We start from the raw sequence: 16,096 nt of genomic DNA, 5'->3' as shown, positions 1-16,096 counted from the left end.
TTCCACAGAAATTTTTTAAATAAATATTTCAGAATGTCTCTGTAAATTGGTTTTAATTTAGAATGTAACGATTATCAGAGTTTGATTATAACTGAGAAAATATAATAATGGATTGCACTATTACACTGTATTCAATAAGCAGTGTTTACACTGCCTTCATTTTACTAAATGGATTGAAAACATGGGTTAAACTAAGGACCAAAATTGTAACTCTGATATTTTTACCAAATGATTTAATGAATCCTTAAAGCCATTCTGACAGATACCAAGACTCTCATTATTGTGATAGAATTATCTCATGAATTTGAAACTTTATCATCGTCCCAAAAGAATCAAAGAGCATCTTAGTTGGATCAGGCTCCCCTTGAAGTGGAGAAGGGAGCCCAAGAGTTTGAGAAAATGCACTCAATGGGTCTGCTTCTGAAATGCTCTAAAAAGTGAACAAACATGTAGCTGGAGAACTCTTAGGATCAAGGAAAAATGGGAGTATATTTCATCTTACTTTTTTTCTTGCTACTTTTTCTGTAAGATTTAGTTATAGTACAAAGACTTTGGTAATCTGAAGATCTGTTTATCTTTCCTGTTAGATGATTATTTAAAGGTACAGACTTGGCAGCTAATAGTAGATAAGCCTTAGAGATATAATGCACAGCATAGTGAATATAAATAATCAACCTTGTGGTGCCTGTGGCTCAGTCAGTTAAGTGTCTGACTATTGGTTTAAGCTCACGTCATGATCTCAGGGTCATGAGATCGAGCCCTGCATCCAGTGTAGATAATTTCAAGTTATTTCAAGTGGCTCAGTCCAGGCTTTATAAAGTGAGAGGTGGTTTGATGAAGTCCCCCCAGAAGTTCCATTTTTGTGTATCATAAATAATCCCCAAGAAGCCTGCTTTCTCTTACCCTGTTAGCTCAGTTCTTTTTTTTAAAGATTTTATTTATTTATTTGACAGAGACAGTGAGAGAGGGAATACAAGCAAAGGGAGTGGGAGAGGGAGAAGCAGGCTTCCTGCTGAGCAGGGAGCCTGACATGGGGCTCGATCCCAGGACCCTGGGATCATGACTTAAGTGGAAGGCAGACTCAACAACTGAGCCACTCAGGCGTCCCAGGTATTTTCTTTAAGAACAATGTTCCCCTGCAGGAATTAGGATGATTATTGTTAGTGGAGTTGTGATAGGCATAGCGAAGTTCTGGCTCTAACCCTACCTCTCAAGCCTTGTGTAAGCCAGGTTCTCCCCCTTTTTAATAATATCTGTTCATTCTTCCTTTCTGCTCCATTAACACAAGTTCAGTTGTTAATTTCCTGTCACCAAATCAGTGTGCAGAATTGCCGTACTGTCACTGAATCAACAGATACACACTTTTGCATTTTTTATAAAGTTAATATTAGGTATTATTATGAGTAGATAAAATTATGTTAATAATTGTTAAGTAGGTTCCTTTATGATTGGCCCATGTATCTTAAATAAAAGAGATTCAATAGAAGATCAGATTTAATTATCTCTGTTAGAGTGTTTTCGGTTTTATTATAAGCTCAGAAAAACCCTATTTTGGAACAACCCTTTATATTTGGACATTGGAATTTAAATTTCACTGATTAGACATTGTTTTAATTAATATAGTGCTATCTCTTCCTCCCTCTTCAGCTACTGGCTGGTCTTCGTTTCAGTGTGCACCAGCAATCAGAGATGGATACTTCTGTGAAATTCGATTTACAGATCCAAAGGTATGGAAACTTTTTTCAGTTTTTAATAACTACTGAGGAAATGTTACTTGTTATAAACATATTATGTAATATATTCTGAATGTTATGGAATAGAGTAGACTGAAATTTCAGTACTTGACTATATCATTTTTATTATTATTATTTTTATTTTTAAATTTTATTTTAAAAATTTCACTTATAATGTTTTCAAGGTTGATTATCATTTTTCAAAATAAAATAGTATTTATTGTTTTGTATAAATACATTAATGTCATAAATACTAAAAATACGGAAAATCTAGAAACAAATAGAAAACAATAATTACTCATAAATACCCCTGTGAACATTTTTTTATATATCATATTATATCAGTTTCTTTTACAGAATAAGATTCTTGAACACGTCTCTATATGTTTAATCATTTTCCTTATTGGTGGACATTTAAGTTGCCTCCAGTTTTTTTTTTTTTTTCTAAGATTTTATTGATTTTGAGAGAGAGAGACCAAGCAAGCGGGCAGACGGGCAAAGGGAGAGAAAGAATCTCAAGCAGGGGGTACCTGGGTGGCTCAGTGAGTTAAAGCCTCTGCCTTTGGCTCAGGTCATGATCCCAGAGTCCTGGGATAGAGTCCCATATCGGGCTCTGCTCAGCGGGGAGCCTGCTTCCCTTCCTCTCTCTCTGCCTGCCTCTCTGCTTACTTGTGATCTCTGTTTGTCAAATAAATAAATAAAATCTTTAAAAAAAAAAAAAAAGAATCTCAAGCAGACTCTGTGCTGAGCATGGAGCGCCAAACACGGGCTCCATCCCATGACCGTGAGATCAAGACCTGAGATGAAATCGAGAGTTGGATACTTAAGGCACCCAGGCACCCCTGCCTCTAATTTTTTTTTCAAACTGTGATGAACATCTTGTAGAAAATATGTTTTTCATTTTTTATTATGCAATTTTAAAAATCAATATTTCTATCCTAAGAATAATTTGAGTTTTGAGCTTGTAAAACCAAAGTAAAAGAAGTAAAATTTGATCATTTTGGAATTAAATGCCAATGAAAATCATTTTTAGTAGTTTTTTCCTTTCTTTGTTGCTTTTAATTTGTTCATTTTTCATTTCACTGCATTTGCCTCTGTAGGTCTTTGATGATGATCATGCTTAGTTCAGGCCTAAATGTGTATTTTTTTCTTTTTCAGCTCCAATCTCTTTGACAAAGTAAGCCCAGTTGTTTCTTACAGAGTTGACCTCGCTGTCTTAGCTGCTGTTGAGATAAGAGGGTCAGTATGATGACTGAGTTGAGTGTCTCATTCTTGTGAGATTTAAATTGCTTTAAAATGCAATTACTTTTTAAAAGCAACCGTTGAGGCTCAGTAGCTTCTTGCGGGAAGTATCCCTCCAAGTTTCATGGTAGTTTTACTAGCGCTATAGCTTCTGTAGAAATAAGGTCCTAGGTGTATTCCAAAGCCCCAAATATTTATTTGGTAACCTCTGGAAATAAACCAGATATGGCAACAGCAGGCACAAAATAAGTGTGTTGAACTTTTATGGGACTTCATTTGTCAATTCACCTATTACATTAGATTCAGTAATGAGTACCTTGTGTGTAGGTATGTGTGGGTGTTCACAGATACATACAGCTTTTTTTCTTTTAAATATGTATATTTTTAATTGGTAATGATTTGATTCATTTGAATAGAGTTTCAAGTCCTGATCATATCTTTCTTCCAATTCCAAACTGGGAGCATAAGGAGAACCCTGAGAATGAAGAAGATGTTGGGCCAGTTGTTCAGCACATCTATGAGGTTTGCCATTGTTAGCTTTAACTGATACATGGTAGAGAGCCTTTAAAGAGAACAGATAGGCTACTTATAAAAAACCAAATCTGCACAATGATTATATAAACTGCATTGTTTAAGGATGTATCAGAACTTTCTTTGAATTGTTTCCCTATTCAGAAGTTCCTTTTTTAAAGACAAATAGCTTCAAGTGGTTAAAGAATGCAGTTTATACAAATTGTTGTCTAAAACCAGTTACTTCTACTTGAATAAAAGCAATAGGTCATCATTGAGTATTTTCATATGGACGTTTTGCAGTTCTAACTAAAAATTAAAAGTGCCTGTAGCAGATCATCAGAATTTTCTTCCTACAGAAAGAAAATTTTCTATGCCATCTTTCATTTGAAAACTTTTTCATATTTTCCTCTTGTTACATATTTTCATCCTGACATATACCGCCCTATAGTAGAGACAAATGCTGAGTTTGATCTCCTTTGGCCAGTAATGATCATGTTGTAATGTCAGAGTAACTTTGGAACCTCTGCTGTAATTCAGCTAAAATTGGTGTAGGGGGAGGATTAAGGAATAGATTTTTGCTCAAAGGATTTGCATTTTCTTTGCCCCATCAGTTGAGAAACAACGGTCCAAGTTCATTCAGCAAGGCAATGCTGAATCTTCAGTGGCCTTACAAGTATAACAATAATACTTTGTTATACATCCTTCAATATGAAATTGATGGGCCAATGAACTGCACTTCAGATATGGAGATCAACCCTTTGAGAATTAAGGTAATGTGCTTAATAGCAACTTTTTATTATGATGATATTTAATGCTTTTTCTTTCTAGATCTATGAGAGCAATGTATGAAATAAAATATTTATTTATTTTTGAAGATTTTATTTATTTATTCGAGAATGAGAGAGAGATGAGCAGAGGGGAGGGGTAGAGGGAGAAGCAGTCTCCCTGCAAAGCAGGGATCCCGATGCAGAACTTCGATCCCAAGACCCCTGGAATCATGGCTAGAGCGGAGGGTAGACACTTAACCGACTGAGCCACCCAGGTGCCCAAAATAAAACAATTATTTTAATAACACAAACCCATTCTACAAAAATACTTTACTTCATAACCAGTACACTAAGGATTAAATTGTTTATTTGTATAACAAATAAGGATTAATTCCTTACTCTGAGAAGTCCTATTGAATCATTTATTTATGGAGAGATCCAGTTTGACTTTCGTTCCATTGCATTGTGGTTTATCCACATATGATATTGTGACGGGGTGTTTTGTCGTTCAAATTTTTGTCTGTGGAAAAAGATCTAACATTTTACTTAACCCTGCTCTTTTGACTTCCGTGTCTTGGAAAAATGTCATTTTGTGGAATTCTGTACTTTTGGACATAGTCCTCTCCATCCTAGCACATGTATTTGGATAAGAAGCTATTGCCCAACTTGGACTAAGGAAAGCTAAGAAAACAGAACAAGAGGCTCTTTGGAAATGATATATATTCATGATTAACACTTACCACAGTTGTGCACGGTGAAATTTCAGGCTGTTCCCTTGTGTTTTATCCGTGTCTCCCCTAGCTGTGCAAGGGAAGAAGAAAATCATAGGTAGGCAGAGGTAACTTTCCATATATTAAGGACTCTCTGTGCTTACTTTCTACCATATACTAAGTGATAAATTTGTCCTAACACGTTTTCAGCCACCGTGTTTTAATCACATATAATGGTTTATGCCAAACATCAATGGAAAAATGTTTTCCACTGTTATATATCACCAGTTTCTCTGTAACCCTAGATCTCAAATTCACAAACCGAAAAGAATGACACAGTTCCTGGGCAAGGGGACCGGAACCATCTCATCACCAAGCGGGATCTCACCCTCAGTGAAGGAGATGTTCACACTTTGGTAAGCACCATTTCAACAACAAGTACTTTAAACATTTAAAAATATGTGATTATAGAACCAATGCCAAAGAACATTTCAGAAATAACAACAGCTGTGCTTGGAAGAACCACATATATTTTTATACTATTCATTCCTCTTATTTTCCTGTTCCTAGTCAAATTAATGCCAGATTTTCTTCAAATGATCTATCTTTGTAGATGGTAATAAAAGTATTTTATATTCCAACTTATTTTTCTAGCTGTACTCCAACTGATCTCTTTCCTGACCTCATCCTAATCTTGGAGGCTTTAGTGCAGTATTGGGAGAAAAACCCAGGAGTCCTCAACAAAAATGAATTACAAGAATAATTAGCATTATGATCAACTTTTGTTGAGTCCGTCTGTGTAAGGAATACAATGTTATAATATGCCTTATCATTTACGTTTTTGAAATTTAACAGATCTGCAAACCATCAGCTAGTGGGGAATCCAGTATCGTGTTTATATTCATTAGCAAACACCAATTACCTTCTTGTCACCACATTCCATAGGTCTTCTTAGTTTTCATCTGCCTCAACTCTCAGTGACTTTTGGCCCTGTTTGTCACTTCCTCTCTTGTGCCATCACTCCTCATTCACTTCTGAGACACAGCTCTCTTGGCTCTTCGCCTGTCAACAACTAGCAGTTTCTTGTTCTTCACTTCCAGACCTTTAATTCTATAGTATTCCAGGGCTCACATCTCAGATTTCTTACCTACTCCACGTACATTCATTCATTAGATCTCTGCCTTCCAATACTATAGACACCAGGAACATTTCAAGTAGCCACATGTGGCTCTTGCTTTGGGAGGCAGAGATATCTTCATACTGGTGATTTCCATGATTATAGGAAGCTCTGATCAGACAGTGCTATACTAGAGGATGTTACTCACTCTCATGGCTATAAATACTGTCTCTGTGTGGATGACTTCCATTATCCAACTGCCTACTGGAACTCCTCTTAAATATTTATTAGTAATCTTAAATTTAATCCCAAGAATGTACCCCTGAGTTTTCCTGACTCTGCTCTTTCTATAGTGTTCCACATCTTAGTAATCCATTGTCAAAACCTGGGAATTGTGATTGATTCCTGTTTTTCTCTCAGATCTCACATCCTATATATTAGCAAATGCTATCAATACCTACTTTCAGATTACCCTTCTCAGCAGCTATACCACTGTTATAGCCTTACCCAGGCTACCTTCCCCTCTCACTTCGATTATTGCCAGACTTCTAGTTGGACTCCATATTTGTCTTTTTCCCCCATTACCGTTTATTTGCCAAATAGGAACCATAGTGATTTTTTTAAATGGTGAAGAGGTCATGTTAATCCAGTGCCTTCCCATATAAGTCAGAGAGGAAGCCAGAGCATGTAAAGCTTTTAAGCCCAACAAGATCTAGGCCCTTAGAACTTGCTGGCTGCGTTTTCTCTCCTTACTCTGCTCCTCATATTTTGGCTACCTTAGTTTTTCATTGAATAGACATCCCCAAACATGTTTCTGCATCCAGGCTTTGAAAATTTTTCTCCCATCTGCCTGGAATGCTCTTTAGGGGGAATGCTCTTTGTCTAGATAAAACCGTGGCTTATGTTCCCATCTCCTTCCAGTGTCCTTAAATGGCAGATTATGACAGGACTTCCCTCACCAACCCATGTGAAATAGAAATTACTTTTAACCCCCACCCCACTTTTCATTCTGTACGTTATCCTCCTATAGAACTACATTTTTAAAAAATTGAGATAAAACTTACATGATATAAAATTCACCATTTTGACCAATTTACAGTATGCAATTGAGTGATTTTTAGTATATTCGTGACATTGTGCAACCAGCACCATTATCTAATTCCAGAACATTTTCATTGCTTCAAAGAGAAATACTGTACCCATTACATAGTCACTACCCATTCTTCCAGAACTGTTACCAGTTCCGGCAACCACCGGTTTGCTTTCTGTCTCTAAGGATTTGTCTGTTCTGGACATTTCATATACGTGAAATCATATGATATGTAATCTTACGTGTTTGGCTTCTTTGACTCAGTTTAATTTTTTAAGGTTCACCATGTTATAGCATATAGTAGTACTTCAGTCATTTTTTATGGCTGAATAATACTCCATTCTGCGGATATATGACATTTTGTCTGTCTGTTCATTGGTTGACGAATATTAAGATTGTTTCTTTCTACTTTTTATTTACTTTCAATAGTGCCATTATGAGCATTCGTGTACATGTTTTTGTGTGTATATGTTTTCAGTTCTCTTGGAAATAAACATAGGAGTGCATTTGGTGAACTCTATTTAACTTTTGAGAGACAACAAACTTTTCCAAAGTGGTTGCACCATTTTTATTCTCAACCAGCAATTCCATTTTTCCACATTCGCTATCACTTGCTCTTTCCTTAAAAAAAATTGTTTTTTATTTTGTTTTATGGTCATCCTTGTCAGTGTGAGGTAGTGTCTCATTGTGGCTTTATTTGTATTTCCTTAATGACTAATGATGTTTAGCATCTTTTGAGTTGTAGGTTTTCTTTTAAGAAATGTCTTTTCAAATTCTCTGCCCATTTCTGTTTGTTTGTTTATTTAAATTTATTTATTTTAGAGCATAGGGGGAGGAGCAGTTGGAGAGGGGAAAAAGTATCCCAAGCAGACTGACTCAACACTGAGCACGGAGCCCAACACAGGGCTCCATGCCATGACCCCGAGATCATGACCTGAGCTGAAACAAAGAGTCAGTTACTTATCCAGCTGGGCCACCCAGGCACCTCATTTTGCCCATTTTTAAATTGGGTTGTTTGCCTTTGTTGTTAAGTCATAAAAAGTTCTTTATATATTCTAGATACTTCTCTTTTCAGAACTATTATTGCACATATTTTTTCCTATTTTGTAAGTTGTCTTGTCACTTTCTTGATAGTATCCCTTTGATGCAAAAAGTTTTCTAATTTGAAGATGTTCAGATTTGTCAAACTTTTTTCTTCTTTTGTTGCTTCTGCTTTTGCTGTCCCAGTTAAGAAACCATTGCCTAACCTGAGATCCTGAATATGTACACCTAAGTTTTTTGTTTTTTTAAATTTCATACTTCTGAGTCTTATTTTGATCTATACATGTATCTTTATGCAAGTACCAAATTGTTTTGATTATTTTAGCTCTGTAGTTAGTTTTGAAATTGAGAAGTATGAGTCCTTGAACATTTTCTTCTTTTTCAAGATTGTTTTAGCTATGGGGGGGGTTCTTTGGAATTCCATATGAATTTTAGGATCAGCTTGATCATTTCTACAGAAAAGGTAGTTGGAGTTTTGGTAGCAGTTTTGTTGGATCTGTAACAGTTTAGGAGTGTTTTCATCTTAATAATAGTAAGTCTAACAGTTCTTGAACATGAGGTATCTTTCCATTTATTTAGGTCTTCTTTAATTTCTTTAAAAAATATTTTGTACTAGTAAGTGTATGCAAGTCTTGCACTTTCTTGGTTAAAATACTTCTATGTATTTTATTCTTTTGGGATGCTCTTTTTTAAATAGAATTGTTTTCTTAATTTCATCTTCAGAATTTTCATTATTGGTATATAGAAATACAAGTTATTTCTATATTAGTCTTGCATTCTGTACCTTTTCTGTACTTGTTTATTAGCTCTAATAGTTTCATTGTGGATTTTTAGTGTTTTTGTATATAAGATCCTGTCATCTATGAACAGATAGCTTGACTTCTTCCTTTCCAATTTCGGTACCTTTTATTTAATTTAATTTTTTTCTTGCTTAATTGTACTGGCTAGGGCCTTCTGGACAATTTGAATAAGAGTGTCATGCGTGGGCACTGTTGTCTTGTTTCTGATCTTAGGGGGAAAGCGTTTTTCTTTCGCCATTAAGTGTGGTGTTAGCTACCAGCTTCTCACAGATGCCCTCTCCTGGGTCGTGGAAACTTAGTTATTCCTTGTCATTGACTAGTGGTACTACTTACTAGATAGCATTGTTGTGTAATTATGCATGTGACAGGTCTAATGCAGTTTGACCAGCACATGCAAGGTGGTCATTATTTCTTATCTTTGACTGCCTGCCTTCCAGTTATTGATAAAAACACTGAATGTAAACATCAGCATGCCACTTGATTTCTATGGGTCTGACATGGCATAGCTGTTAAGATTCATTCTGCTTCTTTTCTTTTCCATAGGCATAGAATGATCTGATTTTTATGGCTTATTATAATCATCATGCTCTGGGTTTACCTAAGAATATTAATTTCTAGAAGAATGTTGACTTCTGGCCATAAAAATACATCTTTTAATATTATAGATCTTATCTTTATATAACAAATCACATTAAAACCATTCCCTTTATTTTTATTTTAGTATTTTTTTTAAGTAGGCTCCATGCCCAGTTTGGAGCCCAACATGGGGCTTGACCTCAGAACCCTGAGATGAAGACCTGAGCTGAGACTGAGTCAGACACCTAACCAACTAAGCCACCCAGGCGCCCCTAAAACAAAAAGCATTCCTAGACTCCACTATTAGCCTATCATTTTAAATATTATTCTTATAAGGCAAAACAATCTGGATCATCTCTTTATTCCTCACATAAAACAACATTACTTTTCTTGTAAGTGAAGAATTTGTTTTGGCAGGGTTGTGGAGTTGCTGAGTGCCTGAAGATTGTCTGCCAGGTTGGACGACTAGACAGAGGAAAGAGTGCCATCCTGTATGTAAAGTCCCTGCTCTGGACTGAGACCTTTATGAATGTAAGTAGGCAGATAACAGCCTTCAGCAGTCTATCCATTTTCTCCAAGACATGAAAAAGGCCTCACATCTTGGAAATCATTTCATTATCATTTCCATACAGAAAGAAAACCAGAATCATTCATACTCTCTGAAGTCATCTGCTTCTTTTAACGTCATTGAATTCCCTTATAAGAACCTTCCAATTGAGGATATCTTCAACTCCACATTAGTAAGTCATTGATTTGGGGAAATGGAATAACTGTACTCAGTTCAATGCCGTAGATTTTTATTTTATTTTATTTTAAATAATGACACCCAAACTATTGTAAAAGTTACCTGGTAGGCTTGTAACCTAGTTAAATATTATTTTACTCCCTCACCCCAGAATTATTAAAGGTAGATGTTTTTACTTTAGCATCCCTATGTAAGAGATTTCATGGGGAATTTTTCCCCATGAAGTTAGAAAGTTGGAAATTAACTATAAAAGGTGAAGATGAAAGATTTTAAAGATCTATAATTTGAGGATTAAAAATGGGACCAATACATCAAAGCTGGATATTCAGTTCTTTAAAATTTTTTAAAAGTCACTTCAGAGGTTCCTTGAAGTTAACCTGCTGTTGGGAATTTTATGTTGCGTATGTGCCTGCTTCAGTACCAAATACATAATCACAGATTATCATATACAAGAAAAGAAAATGTGAATGCCATTAAAACAAAATGTAATAAGCATTCAGACATTTGTTGAGTGGTTTAGTGAACTATGTTTAAAACTCAAAACCTTTGCCCCCCCAACAGGTTACCACTAATGTCACCTGGGGCGTTCAGCCCGCACCCATGCCTGTGCCTGTGTGGGTGATCATTTTAGCAGTGCTCGCAGGATTGCTGTTACTGGCTGTTTTGGTATTTGTAATGTACAGGGTAAGTAATGGACTTGGGAAGAGCAGCAGGGAGGAGAAGCAGAAGAAAAGGGTACGGGAGGGAGGGAAAGGAGGAAGAATAGAAGAAGGGAAGGAAGAAAGGGAACTTTAATGCTGCATGATGAGCACCATATATTTGAAGGGAGAAAAGTTGTATGAGGTGCTGCTCGAATTTTCTTGGTGATAATACAGTCACTTAATACTTTGAATTTTCTTCACTGATGTGGTGGTAATGTTCGTTTTTCTTCACCTAACAGATGGGCTTTTTTAAACGTGTTCGGCCACCTCAAGAAGAACAGGAAAGGGAACAGCTTCAACCTCATGAAAATGGTGAAGGAAACTCAGAAACTTAACTGTGATTTTTAAGTTATGCTACATCCTGACCCATTAGAATCACTGACTTCCTTACAGGTTTCAGTTTCTTTTGCAAAGATTAAAATCCCAAGACTGTACTGCTGATGGTGCCCATGGGTGTTAACCACAAAACAAGAGCAATATTTGTCAACCTTTTTGTAATAATTAAGTTCAGATGTACGTGTAATACACACCCACTGACTTGTGTTTTTAGGTATTTAAATAATAAAATTTCAAGTGATAGTTCTTCAATGTACATAAGACAGGTAGTGCCTGAGTTACCACTTTATATAAAATAGTACCTCCTACAATTATTGTTTCTGATTTTGTATGTTGATTTGTGGTTTGTTATTGCTTTTGTTGTTTTAAAGCAATCCATATTTGGACCTTAGGATCCACATCTTTTGTACAGGAATTTATTGTTAATATACATTACACTACAGTTGAGTTTTTAAGCTACTAACTTTATAACTGCATGAACTTGGATTTTAACATTACCTATGTAGTAGAACTTAAAAAAAAAAAAAAAGAAAAAAAAGCATGGTCCATCCAAATTCTTTGCTGTAATAGTAAAGATACAGTATTTTTAATATAAAAATTGGGTACATGCTATTACATTTTAATTTTTGTTTAATCCACAGTCCATTTCCTTACATTTTAATTTGTATGTTTAGGTTCTCTTTCAAATCCTTTAAGCTAACCTGTACTAAAAATTCTATGATCAGAAATGCCTCTTTTGTGTAATAGTTTAATTTCCTCTCATCATCTTCATGCTTAAAGCCATATGCAGTTGGGAATCGTTTCCAAAGTACATGTATTCCATTGTATTAGTCCAGCTATTTACAATACAAAGAAAAGCATTTAAATTAAAAGACTGTAGTTCTTTGGTAAAGTTGCTTATTTGTAGTATGCTCTTAGAGCAAGGATTTTTAGTTGACATTAATTTATTTTCTTCCTATATATGTATTCTTCCTTATATTTCCAAAACTTTACTGAGAATGGGCTAAGATCAGTGAGGAATCTTTACAAATTACAGGAACCTGCATCCAACCTCCCAACCCCACAAGAAATGCTTGGAATTGAAATTCCTAACGTAGCTTGCTGGTGTGCTTTAGAAATAGCATGATGCTACTTATATGGGTATTACCTTAGTTTCGACAAAGTATCATGTGGAAAACCAGTCTCAGCTATCAAAATAACTATAAAAGTTACTTTTATAAGCAATTCAGGTTACTGGGAGCCTTTTAAAACTTTTGTAGTTTTATTAACATAAATTACTTTTTTAGGATTTTTTATATAAAAATTGCACAGGTGGCACGTTGTCGTTTTATATGCCTGTAAGATGATGATTCTTCTGGAGGAATATGTGATTTATTCACAGTTCCTCAAGGTCTGGGAATGACTCCTAATTGTACCTATTTTTGTGCAATTACATCATGTTATTCTTTAGAAATTGAGAGTTTAATAGGTTTTTAACTGCTGTCCTCATTAGGCAATGATAAATATTTCCCTCAAATAATTGAATATTTTTCTGTTTTAAAAATAATTGAAATTTATCTTGCCATATCTTGTGTTCTAATTCCTTACACAAGTGGCTAAGCTAGAATGTATTCATAAAACAGAGGAACACGTGTTATATATGTTAGAACATGCTAAGACCCTGTATTTCGCTTTAATGAATCTCAAAATTAATAGGTTTGTAGTATAGATTTTATTAGTAGCTTAAAAGATCTTAGTCATATGCAATAAGTATTTTTACTACCAATGAGTCTAAAGTTTTTTAAGAAGAAAACCTTTTATTCCAGGGTCTGCCACCGAACAGTCACTAAGTTAACAACTTTCACTACCTGTTTTCCCACCTAATAGTAGTCATCCTTGAAAGTATATGTTGAATAAAATTCACTCTTTTAAAAAAACTTAACTGTTCACTTTTGCATGTTCTGTTCCTTTTATGACCTCTATCTCCAGGTATAATCTTGTATGGGAGACTGAAGGATGTTATTATTGGAAGCATGATGTTTTAAGTTCCCTTTTATGAAATGTAGTTTTAAGCAGTAGTATTTTCTTTTAAAAAATGAAAATGCATATCTCTACAAAAATGTGGTAGAAGAATGATTTGGAAGCTTACTCTTTGAGAAAATATTTGGGAAATTGTTGGGATTCTTTTTACCCTGAAGCAGCATGTGAATGTATTTGGTTAAAATGTCGGACAATAGTTCTATGAAAACTTTTAATTTTCAAACATTTTAAATGCTACTATTTATGATTTATTGAGAATTAAAATCCATTTTGAGTGTAAAATTTTAATGATCTGATCTGTTTTAAAAAACGTAAGTGAGATAGGGAGTATTTATAGCATTTAATATTGGTAAGAACTTGATTCTGTTGTCAATTTCTTATGTAAGCATTTATTTCAGAATTGATATTTTGAGAAACATTTGTGTGAGGGATATTCTTTCTTTTTTTCCCCTTTACCTTTCTCTTATGATGAATTATTATTTTATTATGATGATGACTGTTATTATGATATAGGTCTTCATAATTCTGAAGGATAAAACAATTAAAACTTTAGTGCCACAATTTTACCTATGTTTTGAAACTACTACTTCATAGTAAATTCTCATCAATACTTCATATAACAAGAAAATTGAAGTATTAGTAAAAGAGACTGTACTTATACTGACTTCCTTAAGAGGGCTGTGAAAGACTTGTGATAGTTAATGATGACCCCAAGAGAGATTTCAGTGGCAAAAGTACAGTATATACTAGATCAGCTGCTTTATATAAGGCAAACAGACTGTAAGTTGATAGACACTTTTTTGTTGAAAAACACAGTGCCAAGCTTGGAGAAGAAGAATAATTGGAATTTTTGAAATACATGTGTATAACCATTGCCAATCTTAATGTTACTTTGTATGTTCTCTTGGATAGTTTGTATATGTGGTAGTTTGGCAAATAAAAAAATGTGGAATTCAGAAATTGAATATAGGATCAAAAATGGCAAATAAAATAACTTAATACTCAGTGTTTTGGAGACAAGCCCTTTTAATTTGTTGATATGCTAGTTTGGACAATGAACCCCAGGCATATATGCTTGTATTTCTTTGTAATTTCTTGATATGTAATGAGCTTCTTGGGAGAGGTACCAAATCCTTGATATTCGTTGTCATTGTTCTCAAGTGCAATATAACAATGTAACCAAACCTAGATAATTTTCAGAGTCATTGTTAATTTAGTAAACCTAATCTAAACAGACTTAAATTTATTAGAATTTTGGTTAGTAGGAAGGAGGGATTCTGCTATGGATATACAAATAAAGTTATTTACCCCTAAAAGATACCTTCTACATTTTATTTCAGGTTGGACATGACCTATTCCCTACTAGTTTTGAAACACTTTGAAATATCTTAAACTAACTTAGAACTGTATATCAAATTAATTTGCTACCTAATAACATAGTAATTTTCTTTTTTTAGCTTCTCTTATGATCACCCACATTGGGTGAGACATAAAACGCGTGTCTTCTAAAACTTGTCATTGCTGACTTGATTTAGTTAAAACCGGTACAGTGTTTTACTTAGTTTTCAATTTGTAACATGTGTCTGTTGAATAAACTTGAGCATATGGTGCCACTTTTGTGTATATTTTCCTTTGTGATCACAGTTTTGTTTTTTAATCACATGAGCCAGCAATAATAGACTAAGAGGATGACCTCAAAGAGGTGCCTCTTTGAAAGTCTGAATTCCTTATGAGTGTTATTTATTTGAAAAAGGGTAACACAAAAAGAGCAAAATGAACCTAAGTTTAAAAAACACCAATTACAAATCACAGAATTTTAAATTTTAAAATTGAAAAGGGGTTTCCATTTCCAATAATGGCAAGGTAGCTTTTATCAGATAAAAATGATAAGTGATGAACAAAAGAAGGGGGGAGAAAACCTTTTTGAAAACACTGAAGTTAGTAAAAGCAGCTTGACAGAAACTGGAGTGGATTTGATTATTAAAGAGGGGAACCACCTTTCTTCCTGGAAGTTACTTTCTGTTGTTGGATAGAATACAAGCAGAAAAGGGTCCTTATTTTCCTGGAATGATGGGACTGCCATCATGGATAAAAGTTGAGGAAAGAAAGGAGCCGCATTGTGGGAGGGAGGAATGTTTTCCCCTCAAATCCTTTTCTGACCCTTTCCATGACCCTGCTTTAGTGAGACTCCAAGGGGCCCAAAAGGAAAACAGCAGATGGAAGTTTGGAAGAGCTGAACAGTTAATTCAGCTACTGTCTACTGTAGGAGAAATGAGATTGGCGAAATTGGAGACTGGAGTGAGAAGAGCTTGGAAGCATCCAGTCTTTCCATCGAAACCTTGGAGGATCTATGCCCTAGGAATAAATACTACACACCAAGATTGACTGATGAGCCCTAGGATGAAGAGCAACACCATTGGCCCCCTCTAACAAAGCGTAAAACCAAGATTTCACAGATTTAAGGTGATCCACATGTAATTCATTTGCTCCTTTAGGCAGTTAATTTGAGTGGAGGACCACGTATAGAGAATGCAATGTTCCATCCACAATGTCATGAGTGTGTGAGAAATCTTTCCCATAGTTCGAAGGGGAAAAAAAGAGAAAGTCAATAGGCACAGACCCACAAACAATATAACAGGTGTGACTTTAAGTAACAATTATAAATATGTTAAAAATTCAAGAAAAACATCGAAATTATGGACATTT

General features: G+C 34.9%; 1 protein-coding gene across 1 annotated transcript in view; it reads left to right on the top strand.

The window, feature by feature from the left end:
* The window catches only part of LOC101681626 (integrin alpha-V), a 102,983-nt gene extending 87,980 nt beyond the window's left edge, over positions 1-15,003 (top strand). Inside the window, exons 22-30 of the mRNA XM_004757851.3 lie at positions 1,648-1,727; positions 2,892-2,972; positions 3,392-3,497; positions 4,100-4,258; positions 5,271-5,381; positions 10,007-10,120; positions 10,222-10,329; positions 10,896-11,018; positions 11,275-15,003. Of these exons, the coding sequence (XP_004757908.1) occupies positions 1,648-1,727; positions 2,892-2,972; positions 3,392-3,497; positions 4,100-4,258; positions 5,271-5,381; positions 10,007-10,120; positions 10,222-10,329; positions 10,896-11,018; positions 11,275-11,370 (978 nt within the window). The 3' untranslated portion in view covers positions 11,371-15,003. The remainder of the gene's footprint in view (positions 1-1,647; positions 1,728-2,891; positions 2,973-3,391; positions 3,498-4,099; positions 4,259-5,270; positions 5,382-10,006; positions 10,121-10,221; positions 10,330-10,895; positions 11,019-11,274) is intronic.
* Positions 15,004-16,096: the final 1,093 nt, after the last annotated feature.

This window comes from Mustela putorius, unplaced genomic scaffold (genome assembly GCF_011764305.1).
Source record: "Mustela putorius furo isolate JIRA1106 unplaced genomic scaffold, ASM1176430v1.1 tig00003867_pilon_pilon_pilon, whole genome shotgun sequence".
NCBI classification, from domain to species: domain Eukaryota; kingdom Metazoa; phylum Chordata; class Mammalia; order Carnivora; family Mustelidae; genus Mustela; species Mustela putorius.
This window is presented reverse-complemented; position numbering and strand designations above follow the sequence as displayed.